Below are 16,314 nucleotides of genomic sequence, written 5' to 3'. Positions count from 1 at the left end.
GGGGTAGAGGGAGTCTTCAGAGGTACAGGCAAGCTGCATGTTGAATGCCAAAGGACTTTATACATCACAGCAGAAAAAGGCATATAAACCACCTACTTTCCTGAGCAATATCAAGTCAACTCTTGTTTTGCAGGTGATAACATACAGACTAATAAACTTAACACCTTTTAACAGTTTGGAGAAAGGAAGAAAGAATAGTTTGACTCAGAATCCCCTTTCATTCAACTTTCAACTGCTTGTAAATGTCATTTTGTTTAATGCTTTAGACTGTGGAAAACACAATAAAGCAGCCAGCAGGGAACAAGATCAGGCTTTTTTCCTTTTGTAGATCACTTCTAAATAAAGCTCCCTGGATTTACTGCCCAGCAAGTGGCCACATTGTTCCTGTGAATAGCTGAGGTGGGGAGTGGTGGAAACAGCTGCTTTTAGGAAGAGAGTTTTCAGCTGAGCCTACGGTCAACTTATTTAGGCAAGAGGCAGTAAGGAGGGGGGAGATAGTGACACCATTCCTGGGCATAATTTAAAACACAGAGCTTAAGTAAAATAAAGAGTTCTCCTTTTTATTAAAAGGCACATCAATCTGACCAAAACAATTTGCATTAGCTAGCAGCTTCATTAAGTTCCCTTGCTCACAGTGTCCAAGGAGTAGCTGGATTCTAAATTCAGTATCAGCCTACGTGAAGGTTCTCAGGTTCAAGCACTTGCACTAAGCTCCCTCTCCAGGGCAAGGGATTGAGGCTTTACTTTCTCTGCTGTTAATTCTCCTTTGGAGGTGAGAGTCAGGGGTGTAAGGAAATACTGACTGACTAACCCTAAGCTGGAAGGGTAACTTAAAATATCAAATCCCACCCTGTGAAAAGCAAGAAACTGTTTCACAACCATCAACAGAGATGGTTTCCTGGACAGCATCATCCCTAACTGCTTCCTGGTCTGCAAACAAACCACACCAGCTGCTCCAGCAGTGTGTGTAAAAGGTTTCCTCCCAATTCCTTCAGTGCTACTCCTTTTAGCCCCCCACTATTTCCTAGACAGAAGGGCCTTGGAGAATAGTGGCTGTGGAGAGATTTGGGGTTTGCAGCTCTGGGAAAAGCCTCTCTTGCTCCCCAGCAACCAGCTGTATTTTTGTCCAAAGCATTATCTGAGAAGGGACCTAGTCTTTTGGGTTTCTAAACACGCTGCCTGTGTTTACAAAATAGCCCACAGAATACTAGACCAAGGAATGGCAGCAGTAGTTGAGTCTCCTTTAGAAGATAGCCCAGTGTCTGAATAAGTAAGAATGAAACTTCCCAAGGCATAGTGGAGTGTGCTGGTCACCACCAAGAGCAGACCTGCTTTAGCCATATTTCCAGGAAGTGGTTTGAACACAAGCCCCAGAGACATTCTACTTTTAAAATCCACTGCATCTCTACAGCCAGCCACTCCTGGAGCAGTTCAGGACTGGCTTTTTCAGCGTTTCCTACAAGAGCATCCCATCTACTGTCCTTCCTCAGTGGTTCTGAGGACATGTCTTCCTGGTGTGACCAAGCTGGTGGCAAATGCCACAGGTCCGTTGTCTCTTGGGAGTAGGTCCTTTTTCAGAAGAGAGATTACTTGGTCTTTTAGCTTTGCTTCCTGACCCTCTTAAGTGCCCGTCGCTCCTGAATTGGTTTGAAGAGAAGGCTCCAGCAGTTCCTACAGAGAGAGAGAGACAGACAGTTGGTTCTAAGCAGTTTAACACCATGTGAGCCACAGAAATAGGGGAAGAATGCCAAGTCCAGGTGCAGGGGACATGGCCAGGGAATTTGGGTCCATTTAAATGTTTTATTAATCCCACTACTCAAAAGTGTTCAAGAAATTAAAGATGCTTCTGTCCTGTTTGGATTTATATGCTCTCGGGCAGCATCTTGCAGCTCTGGGCTAGTGCACGAGATCAAAATGGGAAGCTACCTCAGTAATTAGTTTAAACTATACAAAGTCCAAACTGTAAACAGCAAAAATAATACAGTCGACTTGACTTCAGCTAATTTCACTTTTCCCCCCTAAGTTTGCTTAAAAAAAATTGGATATTTAAGGGTCACATTAAATACTTGAGTCCCTTTTAAAAAAAAAACTTTCTGTACCTACTATAAGTGAAATGAGTTGTACAAACATCTTTTTCAGCTCCTCCTACTTTGTAATTTGCCAGCACTCCAGGAATAGTCACTTTCACCATTCCCCCCCATACGGTCAGTTTCTCTGTTGCTGAAGAGACCATTAAGAATAAAAGGGAACCGGGAAAAAAACGCTTCCTTTTAAAAAAAATAAAAAAGGAATAAAAGGATTCCAGATAGGATTTAAAGTTTTAAAAATAGCCAACTGTATCCCTTTAATATTTGATTCCCTCAGTTGTCCCTCTGAGGAAGGTTTGATGCTGCCCTACCTGGCAGTTTTAGCTCTTCCCATTAAGTAGAAATACAAGAGGGAGGATGATCCACATTTAAAGAAGCTTAAACAGAGGTGGTGGGATGAAGTGCAGCTCCAGTGCCAGCAGAGGGCACAGAAGCTCCAAATTGATGCCCACTCCCCTTTTCAAGTTCTCATCCACTCAGAAACAGATTTCCTGAAAACAGGTATTTCCAGCTGGCAGCACATTCCCCAACCTATGAAGGTTAGGAAAGGTCAAGAGCTCTGTGCCTTGAACTGTGCCTTTGAACTGAATACCCACGCAGCTTACCACAGCCAGCCGTGAGAAGTCCCGTTACCTGAATAAATCTGTTCCGGGCTAAATTGTATCGGGGTACCTGTCACATACCCTGCTCTAGCTCAGTCAAAGGGACAGCAATTTAAGACAGAATTCTGAGTTTCCTTATTGTTACAAAGAACCAGGTAAGATTTTTAGACTAAATGGACAGTTCTTTAAAGGACAAATCTAATGCATTTCAGACGAGTTACCTTACAGCAGCCTGAGTCCCTCTGCCAAGTTCTGTAGCTCTGCAGTCCTTTTCCTGTTTTTATCTGAAGTTTTTGAAGAATGTGCCTGAGGGGTGCCCAATATCTCCCTTCAGTTCAGCTTTAACACACAGCCCCCAGCCATTACATCCCACCCAAACCCCAACTCCGAGCACAAGCCCATCCTCACCTGGGGCCACATTTTCATCCACCCACTGGAAGAAGCCGCACTGCTGCTCTCTCGGCTTTGGGCAGGTGTGGAACTGACGCCCTTTATTGGGTCCCTCCTTTTGGACTGTGCGTGTGATAGCCGGCTGATCGCACTTGCACATCGTGCCACTGCCCCCTCCTCCCAAGTCAAAACCATTGCTTCCATAGCGGCCCAGACCTCTTCCTCCTCCAAGGCTCCTGAAGCTTCCTGGAGGCCTTTCACCCAAGGAATCGGGGGGTGCAGCAAAGCTCCTGTGGGTTACGCTGTTTCCATCATCTGATTGTTGATCGGCCCAGAGGAAGAAGTTGCAGCTGCCGGCACTGCATTTATAGAACTGCCTGCCCTGGTTGGGCCCTTCTTTACGCACCGTGAGCAATGCTGCCTCCTCCCTACAGTTGCACACCACTGCATTGTTCTCAGCAGCAGCAGGAGCTGGATGACTAGCAGCTCTGGCTGCCCTTGCTACACCAGGGTTTGTGGTAGGCCTCATGTGACCATTCTCATAGCTGGCCATGCGGTTAAGGGACTGGTTGACTTGTAGGTAGTTAGCTGGCCGGTTGACTGACTGTACCGGTCTGGATGGTCCTTGTAAATATTTCAGGTCCAAGATCTCTCTCAACATCTCATCGCAACCTCCAATACAGCCAACAAATTCCAGTGGCAGCAGGGGTGGAACGCTACCTCGCTTGAACTTAAATTTCAGCCTAAATGAAAAAATCCGTATCTCAGATCAGAGTTCTCCCCCTCTTGATTCTCAAGGTTCCAGCAAAGACATGGAGGTCCCACCATGCTTATTCTATTCTACCTGCCCTCCTGGCCTGGTGCTGCACCCATCATTCTTCCAGTCTAGGAGGAATGGACTGCACTGCTTTGGAGGCCAGTCAATGTTGCTTTTAAAGCGACCATAGCCAGATGAATCATCCTCCTCAGACCATCACGGGACAGGACAGTTGTGTGTGTCTGTATGTAACGAATGATACTCACCTATGAACCGGATGGGGTTTACACACAGCGCAAACACTGTCATCCTTGCTGACTTCCAGCACAGATTCAGGAAACCACACAGCTGCTTTACAGTTAGGATAGTTCATGCAGCCCAGATAAAAGCTGTGGAGGAGTAAAGGGTTAGTATGAGGAAGAAGAATAATCAAGAGAACTCATCAGCCATTCCACCTGCAGCTACACACCTTATGGGACAAGGATCAGCAACCCACTGTTAAAGACAAGCATAAATAGGCTGTTTTATAAAAACTATCATGTGCTTCCAGAATTGCGGCTCAACTGGGTATGCACAGCTCTTACCGTTCATGGCATCTGAACTTTGGCCTTATGCCCAGGGCCCTGGAGGCACAGGGCAGTGGCATAATCACACCCCTTGTCATTGTAGTTCAGATGCCCTGTGAGGGGGAGAAGGGCTGGGTGAGTGCTCTACCCTACACTGAGCTACAAGGGAGCCACACAACATCAACACACCGAGCTGTCCTCAGCTTAACAGAGATCACTGACCCGCCATTCTTCTTGCTCTTCAGGACCATGTCACTGTTGCACTGTGGACATTTCCGAATGGAAACGGGCATTGCTGGGTAGATCTCCTCTTGCTGCTCAAGTGCCCTTACTTCTCCGAAATACTGTGATAAAGCCTGATCCAACCTGGAAAGAACCACACACAGTCGCATTGGTTCCCTCTGCCAGGAGCATTTACATTTGCTCCCATTTTCCATACGACGGAGATGGTGGGCGAGTAGCTGCTCCTGCAGCTGGGCTCTAGCGAACTTCACAGTAAGTCCATTTAGGAACGTCATGAGGACAAAAATGCGTCCATTTCAGTCATGGTGTGGGTGCAACTCCAGAGGTCAGCACAGACTGGCACCTTCCGACACCAGCTCCAAAGCTGCCCACCAGGCACACAGCATCAGCATTCAGACTCCATGCCTCCTTTTGGAAACACCTATGCACATCATGGAAATAAGCTCTGACGTGATCAGAGCCCCAGACATGAAGCTAAGTCCTCTACTTTCCTGGCTCCTGTTCTGGGAGACTGCAGAGACAAAGCATGGGGTTTCCTGATACTCACTTGTTGGCTTTGGCCACGGCTTCAGTGAAGACTTTCTGGTACTTCTCAATCTGCTGCCTCAGCACCACAAATTTGTCCTTCTTCCCCTCACAAATCAGCTTCAGATCAGCCTCCAGCTCAGCACGAAGGTCAGGTTTTGACATCTCGTAGCCCATGGAATCGTAGCCTGAGGAACGATACCTTGCTTTAAGTGAAAGGAAGGGATAGCAAAGGCATTTGCCCTCCTAATTACAATCAACATCCTTACCTTCTACCAGCCCCATGCCCAGGTGCCCCGGAAGGAACCTCTGATCTGGAGTAAGCCCCACGTACATCCGTGACTTGATGGTCTCGATGTGCTCGGCGTGAGTGGCATCAGTCCCTGAAAGTCATTGTGCAGTCATTTAATAGCTGGCATGAACAAACCATCGGGGCTCTACAAGCTGATATTTACTAATGTAGTGACTTGGGATGCTAAATACAGGCGCAAATTTATCACAATGGGCAAGTGCAGGCCCATGCTGCCCTCAACCCCCACTGACTCCAATGCCAATTGTAAGGGAGCCTGGGAGGGCACAACTGGGCCCTAAACAGACTGAGATGGGAAGTAAAGTTGTATCTCCAGTGAGCTAAACTGCAATCTGCAGAGTCCTATATAGACTCCAGACTTGGCCTTTAGATCTTCCCCCTTCCATTACTTTGGGAATGCAAGTGTCCACACAATGTCTTTTATCTTGTATCAGCTGTATTTAGAGAATTCTCCACCTGGTGGAAGAGAGAGACCATTACAGCTACAGATTTAACAGAGGACCACGAAAGAGGGAAGAGGTATACCAACTCCATTCTGCTAAAGACAGCTGAGGTCACACAGTCCCATATGATGCAGATACTGACCGATGCCATGTTTCTCCATGAGTGAAATGAGATCAGCTTCCGTGAGGAGTTGTGGTGGGCTGGTCTCCCCATCCACCATCTCGACTGTGGTGGGCTGAAAGCGAGACCCTCTCTCATACACTGGGAGAACCTGAAGGACAGAGAGAAGTACAAACTCCAATGAAACAACCTTCTGCAACATTTGTTTAATAGAATTTAAAAATCCAAAGCAGGCGTGGGTCTAGGGGTACTGCATTGTACTGTTCTGCAGGAGGCTCATGTCTCATTCCCTGGGGAACACAGACAGGAGCCTGTTCACCAGCTTTTAGATTCATAACTGCTACCAATTCCAAGGCTGGACTCTGTCTTAAAGAGATACCACACAAATCCAAAGAGTTTGAGGGTGAGAGTTTGCTTGCTTTCCCCTACATCCTTAAGCATTCAGCCATACAACTGTTCTGCTCTGAAACATCAGTAACCAAATTTATCCTTAGACCCTGAAGCACAGACTGCTCACTTAAAGAATTAGAACGGAGACATTCCTCTCTCAACAACCTTGTCTTCCCAACGAACTGGTCAAGCACAGCCACTTGGTTATACTGCTGTTCAACTTTCTTAACAGCTTTTACTCCAGATTTTGAGCGCAGCATGCTCAACGTCTGGGAAGAAAAAGTGGGCCCAGCATTGTTCAACAGTGACCTCTTTTGGCAAGTGACGGGAAAGCACCAAGTTTGCAAAAAAACAAACAATCAGATCCTCATGCAGAATGCAGACCCGTGACACGGTCCCTTCCTCAGGAGGTCAAATGAGGGAGGGGGAAGGGAATTGAGCAATCAAAACTGCCAAAATGAGCTGCAGGTCTTCAGGTGAGAGATGAACCTCAGGGTAGAACAACAATTGGAACAAGGGAGTTCTCAATGGAAGTTCTGCAGGTAATCTGACAGCAGAATTTGGCCCTTAAGCGTTTACACATCAGCATGGAGCCAAGGCAAGCTAAACTACTGAGTAACATTAAACCCAGTTGCATCTTGTAATGACCCCTCCCCAATTTACCATCTCCCATACACTTTGATCAAGATGGTTACCTTGTCACTCCACTTCTCATAAGGATAGACATCCAGATAGTTTCTGGCCAGGATCATTAGTCCATGAGCAACAAATCGCTCATTAGCAATGTCAATCTCCACAGTTGTTTCTTGTCCCTTGGCATCCTGAGAGCAGCAAGCCAAAAAGTGACGCACAATGAATTCATACAGTCGCTGTTCATTCCCCTAAGACCGCACATGAAGAGAAGAGGGTCAGGAGTCTTCTCCAAATAAAGGACACCACACTCACACAAATATAGGTTTAAGAGCCCTCTTTCAGAACACAAGTCCCTTGGGACCAGAAGTGAAGACATCAAGAGGAATCCAGTAGAAGTGCAGATCAGAGCAAGAGATTAAGAGTCAAGAGACGTGGATTCTATTCCTAGCTATACCACTAACCTTGTTAGGCAAGTCATTTAGCCTCTGTGCTTTCGTTTTCCCACCCATAAAATACACCTAATAGGTACTTGTACACCTCTGTTAAGAATGAAGATCTTTCCATGAAAGGGACCTTAGTGTTATAATAATTACTCCCCCCCCCCCCGCCCCGACACAAAGCATAACTTTAAAACATCACTTGCTTCAGGTTGTCAAGTGGTTTAGGTCCCTATGCCTTTTTAAAAAAAAAGTGTCTATAAGGAAAAGGTCCAGTATGCACTGAAAGCAGCATCTCCTCTGTGTTGGGACTAATGAGGAAATGTAACTAGGGGCAGTGAACAGTTTTAGGATAAGCAAAGAGAACCTCCACTGAAAATCTGATGTGGACTTCAAAAGTCAAAGCTTGGAAGTGGGTACGAGGTGTATATTTCCAGCTTCGATTTTCTATAGCACCTAGTATTTTCCAGCCAGGTTTCTGTGCAGAAACATTTATGATCAGGACAGCATATTTTAGAAAGGCTCTTTCAAGAGATAAACCCACTTTTGAAGATATGGAAAGTCTAATTCAATTTGCTAATATATGCACAGCAAGCCCCTGTCTGTTATAATCACCATGATACCCAGTCACTGATAAGGTGCATTGTCGATAGCAGAAATCGTGCTAGTGACTCAACTCCGCTCTGTGTTAGACTCACCTGCAGGTTACATGTATATTTAGTGGGGTGAATGGGAGGGTGAGCCTGATCAGATTTGGTCCCATTCCGAGGGGTTGGCCCACCCCGGTCTAGAATCCCCTGTGCAAAGGCTCCCCAGTTGGGGTCTTGGGTCTGCTGTTGCACCAAAGAGGTGAGGTTTAGGTCTTTGGGGAAAATGTTGGTCTCAGTTCGGGGATAGCTTATGTACCTTAGAGACAAAAAGAAAAACGAATAACCACACTGGATGCTAACCAGTCACCGTTCCTCTTGTGGGCTTGTCCCATTTTTGATTAAAGGTCTGCTATTCTGTAAAAGGTATTTAATTCCAGCACATCCAGGTCTGGAATTCTTACCCTTGAGTGTAGAGCTTTTCTGCTATTTTCATGGTTTCTTTGGCATTTATTTTTAGCTTGCGGGAAGCCAGCTTCTCGAGTTCCTGTGTCATAAAGAGACAGAGAAGAATGGGAATATTTGCCGCACAAACCTGAACAGTCACTAAAACTCATTTTCAATGCTCCTTTTAAAAAAAAAAAATCTTTTTAGCATCATCATATCAAACATACCACAGTGTCTAGTGCCAGGGGCCTCCATTTGCTCTTCGGTTTGCTCCCAATCTCGACAACAGTGGCCACCGGATCCTAAGCACAGAGCACGCAGAAAGGAAAATCAAACTGAGGTGTCTATATGGAGTGCTGTTCAAAGGTTCCCATGAGGCATCAGCTGCTGTCTAATGCTTTTGCCAACCAGAAGGAAAGAGGTAGAAATGCTTGTTTGATGCTGGACCCTATATGTTTGACAAGGTTTCCTACCTCCATACACATGTGGTAGAGGACAAGGCATGCTGTGTGGTTAAAGAGTCGGTTCCTCTTCCAGTTGAAGTCTACCATGCTGTCCTCATGTTCATGGGCCACTGCATTGAAAAGGAGGTCACTACATCAGAGAGATGGTACAAAGTAAGACTGCACTGGCTAGACAGGTAAGGAAAGAGGGCCACAGAAAACTTGCATATTTTTGGGAAACCTTCCAAACTGCTGCATGACCACGGCAAGGGAAGGGGGGAAAAAAAAAAAATCACACATCTGTAGCAATGTTTGTGTATTACACAAAAGCATCTCCCTCATTCATGTTTTTCAGTAAAGCTGTGTTTCGTTTCCTTTTCAAAAGCGCTGAACCCTGTCAGACACTGAGAGCACTGCACTATTGTCCCAGAACATACCTTTAATTTTATAGAAGGCCTCGGGAACAAAGGCCTGGATGGCTTTAAATCTTTCTACCACAAATCCCAGAGTTGGGAACTGACAGCTACCATAGCTGATCAACTGCTCAGCTAAAACGTCGGGGAAGAGCTTCTGGAGCCTCAAGGTCTGGAATCTGGTGAAGGCAGCACCTGGAAGAAAACAAAAAAGGGATTTTAAAGTTGGGATAATAATTTTATAAAGTAATCACACTACCTGCAAGTTTGGTTTCTGTTACTCAACTAACACAAAATGCAGAGGCCCAGCAAGTGTTACATAAATAGTTAAGAACCTAACAGCTCCTTCAAAGAGCAACTATTTTATTGGAAACAACTGAGTGAAGGCATGATCCATTTGCAAATTTCTGTCTCATGTCACAGGGATATGCAAACGGATGATTTTGAACCACTATCACCTGCTGTGCTTTGGAAGAATAAACAATGAGAGGTTGATGCCTGCTCTTTATCCTGGAACTAACACGATAATCCTAGAGGAGTTTAGATACTTTAAGCCCTCCACTTTGTTGAGCTATATATTGATAGCAAGGCAATGAACGCTCCCGGAAATCAATTACCTGCCAGGGCAATTTTACAGAATCCCTTAAAGGAGAGATTTAGAGAGCAGCAAACACTTAGCTACTGCCCACCCTAGCTTCGTACCTATCCTAAGGTCCAGCTCCTGTCTGACATCCACAGCATCACTAATGTTCTGATCAGGTTGGACGAGGTTCTCGCAGGCTCCTCTTATGGCACGAGGAGTGATCTCGGAAAAGCGGGCTCGGAACACCTGAAGGCTTGGCTTCACTGTCAACCAGAAAGAGGGATCAAACATGATTTTCAACCCAATGGCAGAGACTGAATACTTAGTGATTTCCTTTAAAACTATCGGTAGTAGAACCAGAACCAGTTTAAGCTTTCAAAGTAATGCCATTCAAGTTAGACGACATATATAGGCTGATCTGGAATCCAAAAATAAAGTCCTTTGTAGACCATTGAAGCTTTATAATGTCCTAGTAAGTTTCACTGATTTCACTCTTGTAAATCTAGTAAAAAAACAACAAAAAACCACACACATCTAGTAAGTGTGGGCCATTTTTATATCTTTGCCGTCAAAAGGATCCAGATGATGGTTTCCAATGACACCCTTCTGCACTCACAAGTGCAGTCTGCAGCTTCCAAAACTGGCCTAGAGTTATAACATAAATGGAAAAATGCTTACAAGGCCTCTAGCAGTGAGAGAGAGGGAGAAGCTCATTTACTTCTTTGGAGAGAGCAGAACCTAAGTTACTCCTGCTGGTCATCTTAATGTGACTACATTCACACTCCCCGTCTCATCTCTTTACATCATCTGGGAAGTGAACAGGCCCAGTGACAATTAAGCAAGCCTAGATGGAATTTCACTGTATGGGTAGAAAGATGTATTTACAATACAGCTGAGAAAATTCTGTGTTCACTTCTGATACCCACCAGTACCACAGAGAGCCAAGACGAGCTTTTACACCTTGACTGCAAGTTCTGTCCAACTTAAACTGTATATTTTGGCTATGACAGCAATAAATGTGTTGGACAAAAAACCCTCACTAACGTTAACCCTGTCCATACCAGTTGTGCTGCCTCCACCCACCAAGATGCCATTAAAATCAATGGACTGTAAATGTAGCCCGGTTGCTGGTGATGTGTTACATTAACACATCCCTGGTACAGTCAACACCACAGCCAGTGCATTCTACTTGGATCTACTGCAAACATTCAGCAGCAGCCTTTGGAGTTACATTACTGAACAAGGTATGTTTTTAGTCAGCATTTCAAAGAATGAAACAGTAAGTCCTCCACCCACCAGCTTTGCAAACATGGATTATTTCAAAACCAATGTTCTCTCCTTCTCGATCGCAGTCGGTCCAGATCACCAGAGCCTGGCACTGCTGGGCTTCTCGTTCTAGGGTTTTCTGAGATGAGAGAATGGCACAGCATGAGACACAGCAGGTCACTTATCATGCCATCTAATTTAGTCCAGGAGTGACTCACCAACAGCAACGTCAACAGTCTAACTTGATCTTGAAATGGAATGCATATCCATAGCGACAAATTTATTATAGTGAATTGTTCTGATTTTCCATTTTATTACATGCAACATATCCCATTCCTCCAGGTACATCGCAGAGTAATGCTACTGTATTTTATTTTAACCTTACTGACTGCAGAGATGTATGTGCACACGAGACCACCATTTGTGTGCTTTTTCCTCTCTGTTGTGCATATAGCTGAAATTAACTGCATTGGCTGCTCTGCAGATTTTCAGCTAAAATATAATTTTATTCATACAAAACACATCAGAAAGAGTAGGACCTCATTAATTTTCCCTAAGCTAATTAGGGGAGCGTTCAGGTATTGTACTAATTTCTTGGTTGTAAATGGGTGCTGGAGTAACATTGTATGAGAGAAGCTCCACATGGCCATTTATGAGAACAAGATTTGTATCTCACGAGGTTAGTAAGTGAGCAAACAGGTTTTGATGACTATAGTAAATACTCATTTATCTGCATCCATTTTATTCAGAAATAGTCATTATCTAAATCTGGATTGTGTCCCTTAATAAGTTTTATTAAACACAGGACTTTCCAATGTAATCTAGATGGAACTGGGGCCATTAATACCTTGATTCCTACAGAGTGGATTCTACTTTAAATAAATCAGTCCTTTGACCTGACTGACTAATTGTGCTTAGGCTAGGAAACTAAGTTCAAAGGCAGACAGCATGTATAGACTGAAGAATGTGAGTGAAAATATTTATGTTGGCTACAGTCCCAGAGAGCTAAAGGTTATGGACAGAGGTCCAGTCCTCTCTCTGTCTGCATCAATATTTGTGAAACATGTCACTAATATTTGAGTATCAGGTAGCCTTTTACAAGCACATACCTTAATATCCACAAAGTTTTCAGGGCAGTATTTCTCAATTTCAGCTTCAAAGAGTACAAGTGGGTTGCAGCTATGCCTGGGGAAGAGATGATAAACAGCACGACTTAACGTACAAAATAAATCAAAATATTCACAAGAGATTACCTGGTAATTTCTGTCTCTTATTGGTGTACTGATGAAGTGCCAGAATGGTGGTTACAGTGGCAGTATTACTATCCTTATCACTGGTACACATACACATTAGCCAGTTCATTAATTGTCATAAATTACGTTCCACAGGCTGACCTTGAAAGGCTCATTGCACTGCACATCTCAGCATAAAAAAAGATGACAAGCATCATGTCACCAGCTCTCTCAGATCAGTGGTACTAACCATTTGCGAAATGGCATCTTAAAGTCATGAGCCAGTAAATGTCCCGAAACAGAGGTCATCGCCACAGTAACATTCTGTAGGAAACGGATCAAGACAATTAGTTTCTAACAGTTGCTTCTGTTTTGCTAAAGCCTGCTTATGTTGGTGTCCAGGAGCTCCAGACACATCACTTTCATTTGATAGATCAGACACATCAGTTTCTAGTCAATTATATCTGCCTTGCTTCTACTGACATAATAGTTTTCCCTTCCAGCCACAGCTGAGCATTGTTCACACATTATCATATATATAATCCTGGAATTCTGAATATATGAGTGATCAGACGGAAAATGCCTCCTTGACTTAATAGCATGTATGCAGAGCTTTTCATCGGTGGATATCAGAATGCTATTTTACAGATGGGAAAACCAGGGCAAAGAGATGTAAAGTGCCTTCAGGCCACACTGGAGATCAGTGGCAGAGCCAGACATAGAAGTCAGATCTCCTGACTCTTAGACCAGGCCCTTAACCACTGAACCTTACTATATCTGTAGGAGATAAAGACAGCACAACACTAATAGTGGGAAAGACATTTCCCCTACATGTTCAAATGAAAACTTGAGATCTCAGTTTCACAGTAATTTGGTCATTCTTCATATACACATTCCTTGCACAGATATTTCCATTACTGAATACATAATTCTGTCCCATTTTGGTTAATGTTTTCATTAGATAATCAATCAGCATTTTGTGTTTCCCTAAACCAGAAGGGTTATAGAGCGTTATGAAGAAAAGATGGAACCCTACCTGGCCAAACATATGATAGTCATATTCATAGATCTTGTTGAATTTGGAAAACCCTTCTCTCTAGGCAAAAAATGGAAAAGATGTTTAAAAAATTGCTCCCCCACAAAAAAAAACCAACGACCCAAATCAACGTTCACAAACAACAGTTATAGCAGAAACCATGGAAATATGTGGCAAATGAAAAACAGGCTGCTGGTGTTCAGGTGTGCAATCATTTTTCAGTGACTTAAATAAGATCTAGAGGAAAGGCAGGCTGGATGGAAAGGATACCGGCCATTTATAGAAACATTTGACACTTAATGGTGCTTTACAGCATCAGAGCACTGTACAACACCCTTGAGAGATATGTAAGATTGAAAACAGGTGCAAGGAGATTGTATTGAACAAGTCGCTCAGTTAGCCAGTGGCACAGCTGAGATTTAACTCTTTGGATGAAGACTGAAAAATATTCCAAGTTCCCAATGAACTGTCAGCCTACAAAAACGACACATAATTTAGCACACACTGTTCCGAGTGTATCCTCCACTTATCAAGGTTTGTAGAGGCTTCTAGATTGGGCCCAAACATTTCACATTATCTTCTTTGGAAGCATGTCGTTATCTAGATTGAGTCAGACCATCAATTCTCAAGTAATCAATTTTTTTTTTACTTCTATTATATCTTTCAACCTAGGATCTGCCTGCACTTTTATAAACATTAAGCCTCCCAGCACCCTGCCACAAGGATATTAGACCTATTTTACATAAGGGTAGATTGAGGTACTGAGAGGTTACGTGAATTGACCATTGTCACATAACAATGGCTTCCTTGACCACGGGATGCTGTTCCGGGAAGAAGGACTGCTAAGCAGAGATGGGATCCATCTATCAAGGAAAGGGAAGAGCATATTTGGATACAGACTGGCTAACCTAGCGAGGAGGGCTCTAAACTAAGTTCGACAGAGGCAGATGACAAAAGGCCATAGGTAAGTCAAAAACATGGAGACCTGGGAAGAGGGTCGGATCTGGCGGGAGCATGGGCTGTTATAGCAGGGATGAGGGAGAGACAAGAGAACATACAGGGGAAATCAAATCAGTATCTTAGATATCTGTATGTTAATATGAGAAGTGTGGGGAATAAGCAGGAAATTGAAATGCCAGTTAATAAACACAACGATGACATAGCTGGCATCACAGAGGTGCGATAATGCGCATGACTGGAATATTGGTATAGAGGGGTATAGCTTGCTCAGGAAGGGGACAAAGGAAGGTGTTGCCTTATATCAATGGCAGAGCAGGAACAGAACATTGAGGTCTCTGCTCTAACCATTAAATCATATTCACTGCGTTAAAAACTTAAGCCACTGGAATTTGATAAGCAATAACAGCATTGCAAGAAGCAGCATTTTTGACCTGCTAAACCAATTGCATTAAATGGCAGAAGATGCCCGTGGCTGTTTCAGGTTCTAATATTTCTCACATATTCAACAGACTACAAGTTAGGAATGACAGCAGAAAATTCACCAAGGCAGTACCTCACTGCAAACAGACAAGACACAGTCCATTTTTCTGTGCGTCGGGAAACCAAGATTAGGACTAAAGAACAGAATTCCAACATTGCTTCTGTCACAAGGGGAAATGAGTCTGGTGTTGTCAGCCTCATCTTGTCCAATATGCATTTGTCCACCTCACCTAACCTGGCACAGTTCATCTTCAGTAGGAATCTGTTTGGGAAAGGCCAGAGACTGGAATAGCACAAGCTAGTAGAGCTCTGCAGAGTGGCCCCCGGTTCTAACAAAACAGGGTGCTGCAGGTCAGGGCTGATTTAAATTGGCACTAAAATGAGGATGCAGCTTGCATATTTCCTGGCTTTAATGGGAGCTCAGGCAGACAATGCAAGCCTGATCACATAAAAATAATATCAGCTTTAAATAGTCTCAGTAGTCCTATTTAGACTCTATAGGGCAGCCCCACTACATTATATCTATTTTAAGACAAAATGAATTAACCCAGAAACAACTGAATGATTGGCAAGTACCACCTAACAAGTTGTTTATGTAGCTGGAGAAACAAAGCCCAATTAGAAAGTGACCCAAAAAGAAACCGTTGCTTTTACTCTCTTACCCGCCTCATTCTGCTATTGGAGAGAATATCTGCAATTCCTCTGGCAGCATCATTTTTCTCTGCCACACAAAGGACCTTCTGAATCTTTCGGAATGTCATATCCTCTGCAGCCTGGGAGAAGAGACTCCAGGACTGAGACAACAACCTGACCCCACAGCGGGCAAAAAGCCTGGCCTGAAAGTTCATTTTGAGAGCTGAGGGCAGCTCCCAACTTGCCAAGACATGTTGCCGTTTCCTCACACTGCTGCCACTTTCCCGCAATCAGATACCCAACAGGTATCAGTAAAAGTCTTAGGTAAGGATGCCACCTCCAGGAGGCGAGCAACCACTCTAAAGGACCCCGGCGTGATTTTGATGGGGCAGAAATTAGAGACCCTCAAGCTTCCTCACTGATGTCTGCTGGCAACTCACTGTAAATTCCACCTCACGTGTTTTTAAAACTTAAAGCAGATGCTAACTCAGCATGTATATCTGAGCTACAAGAGATTTCCAGTCCCCTCCCCAAAAACAATGCAGTATTTACCCCATCACCCATGTCCTTTCCCGACTAGACTCAACCTCCTGAACCCTCCCCCTCTCAGCCCAATGGCAAGGGCTCCCCCTTCCCCCTCAGCCCAATGGCAGGGGCTCCCCCTCAGCCCTGCCCCTCCCCCCTCAGCCCAATGGCAGGGGCTCCCCCTCAGCCCTGCCCCTCCCCCCTC

The 16,314-nt window shown here is 44.3% G+C and overlaps 1 protein-coding gene across 4 annotated transcripts; it reads right to left on the bottom strand.

Moving 5' to 3' along the window:
* Positions 1-539: 539 nt before the first annotated feature.
* TOP3A (DNA topoisomerase III alpha) lies at positions 540-16,174 on the bottom strand. 4 transcript variants are annotated; one of them, XM_084640656.1, is made up of 19 exons: positions 15,614-16,174; positions 13,512-13,571; positions 12,726-12,799; positions 12,353-12,428; positions 11,274-11,382; positions 10,097-10,240; positions 9,419-9,589; positions 9,012-9,112; positions 8,766-8,840; positions 8,556-8,638; positions 8,203-8,410; positions 7,130-7,255; positions 6,066-6,195; positions 5,440-5,553; positions 5,193-5,358; positions 4,625-4,768; positions 4,103-4,225; positions 3,098-3,822; positions 540-1,671 (listed from the first exon to the last, which is right to left on the bottom strand). In XM_084640656.1, the coding sequence occupies exons 1-19, from the start codon at positions 15,797-15,799 to the stop codon at positions 1,487-1,489; spliced, it is 3,000 nt and encodes a 999-aa protein (XP_084496782.1). In that variant the 5' UTR covers positions 15,800-16,174; the 3' UTR covers positions 540-1,486. The 4 variants fall into 4 exon arrangements, with proteins under 4 accessions (XP_084496782.1, XP_084496780.1, XP_084496783.1 ...); XM_084640654.1 differs by having other exon boundaries at positions 7,130-7,315; positions 15,614-16,173; XM_084640657.1 differs by lacking the exon at positions 3,098-3,822 and having other exon boundaries at positions 7,130-7,315.
* Positions 16,175-16,314: the final 140 nt, after the last annotated feature.

This window comes from Lepidochelys olivacea (genome assembly GCF_965140295.1).
Source record: "Lepidochelys olivacea isolate rLepOli2 genome assembly, chromosome: 10".
NCBI classification, from domain to species: Eukaryota; Metazoa; Chordata; order Testudines; family Cheloniidae; genus Lepidochelys; species Lepidochelys olivacea.
The sequence above is the reverse complement of the archived record's forward strand: the minus strand, read 5'-3'. Positions and strand labels throughout refer to the sequence as shown.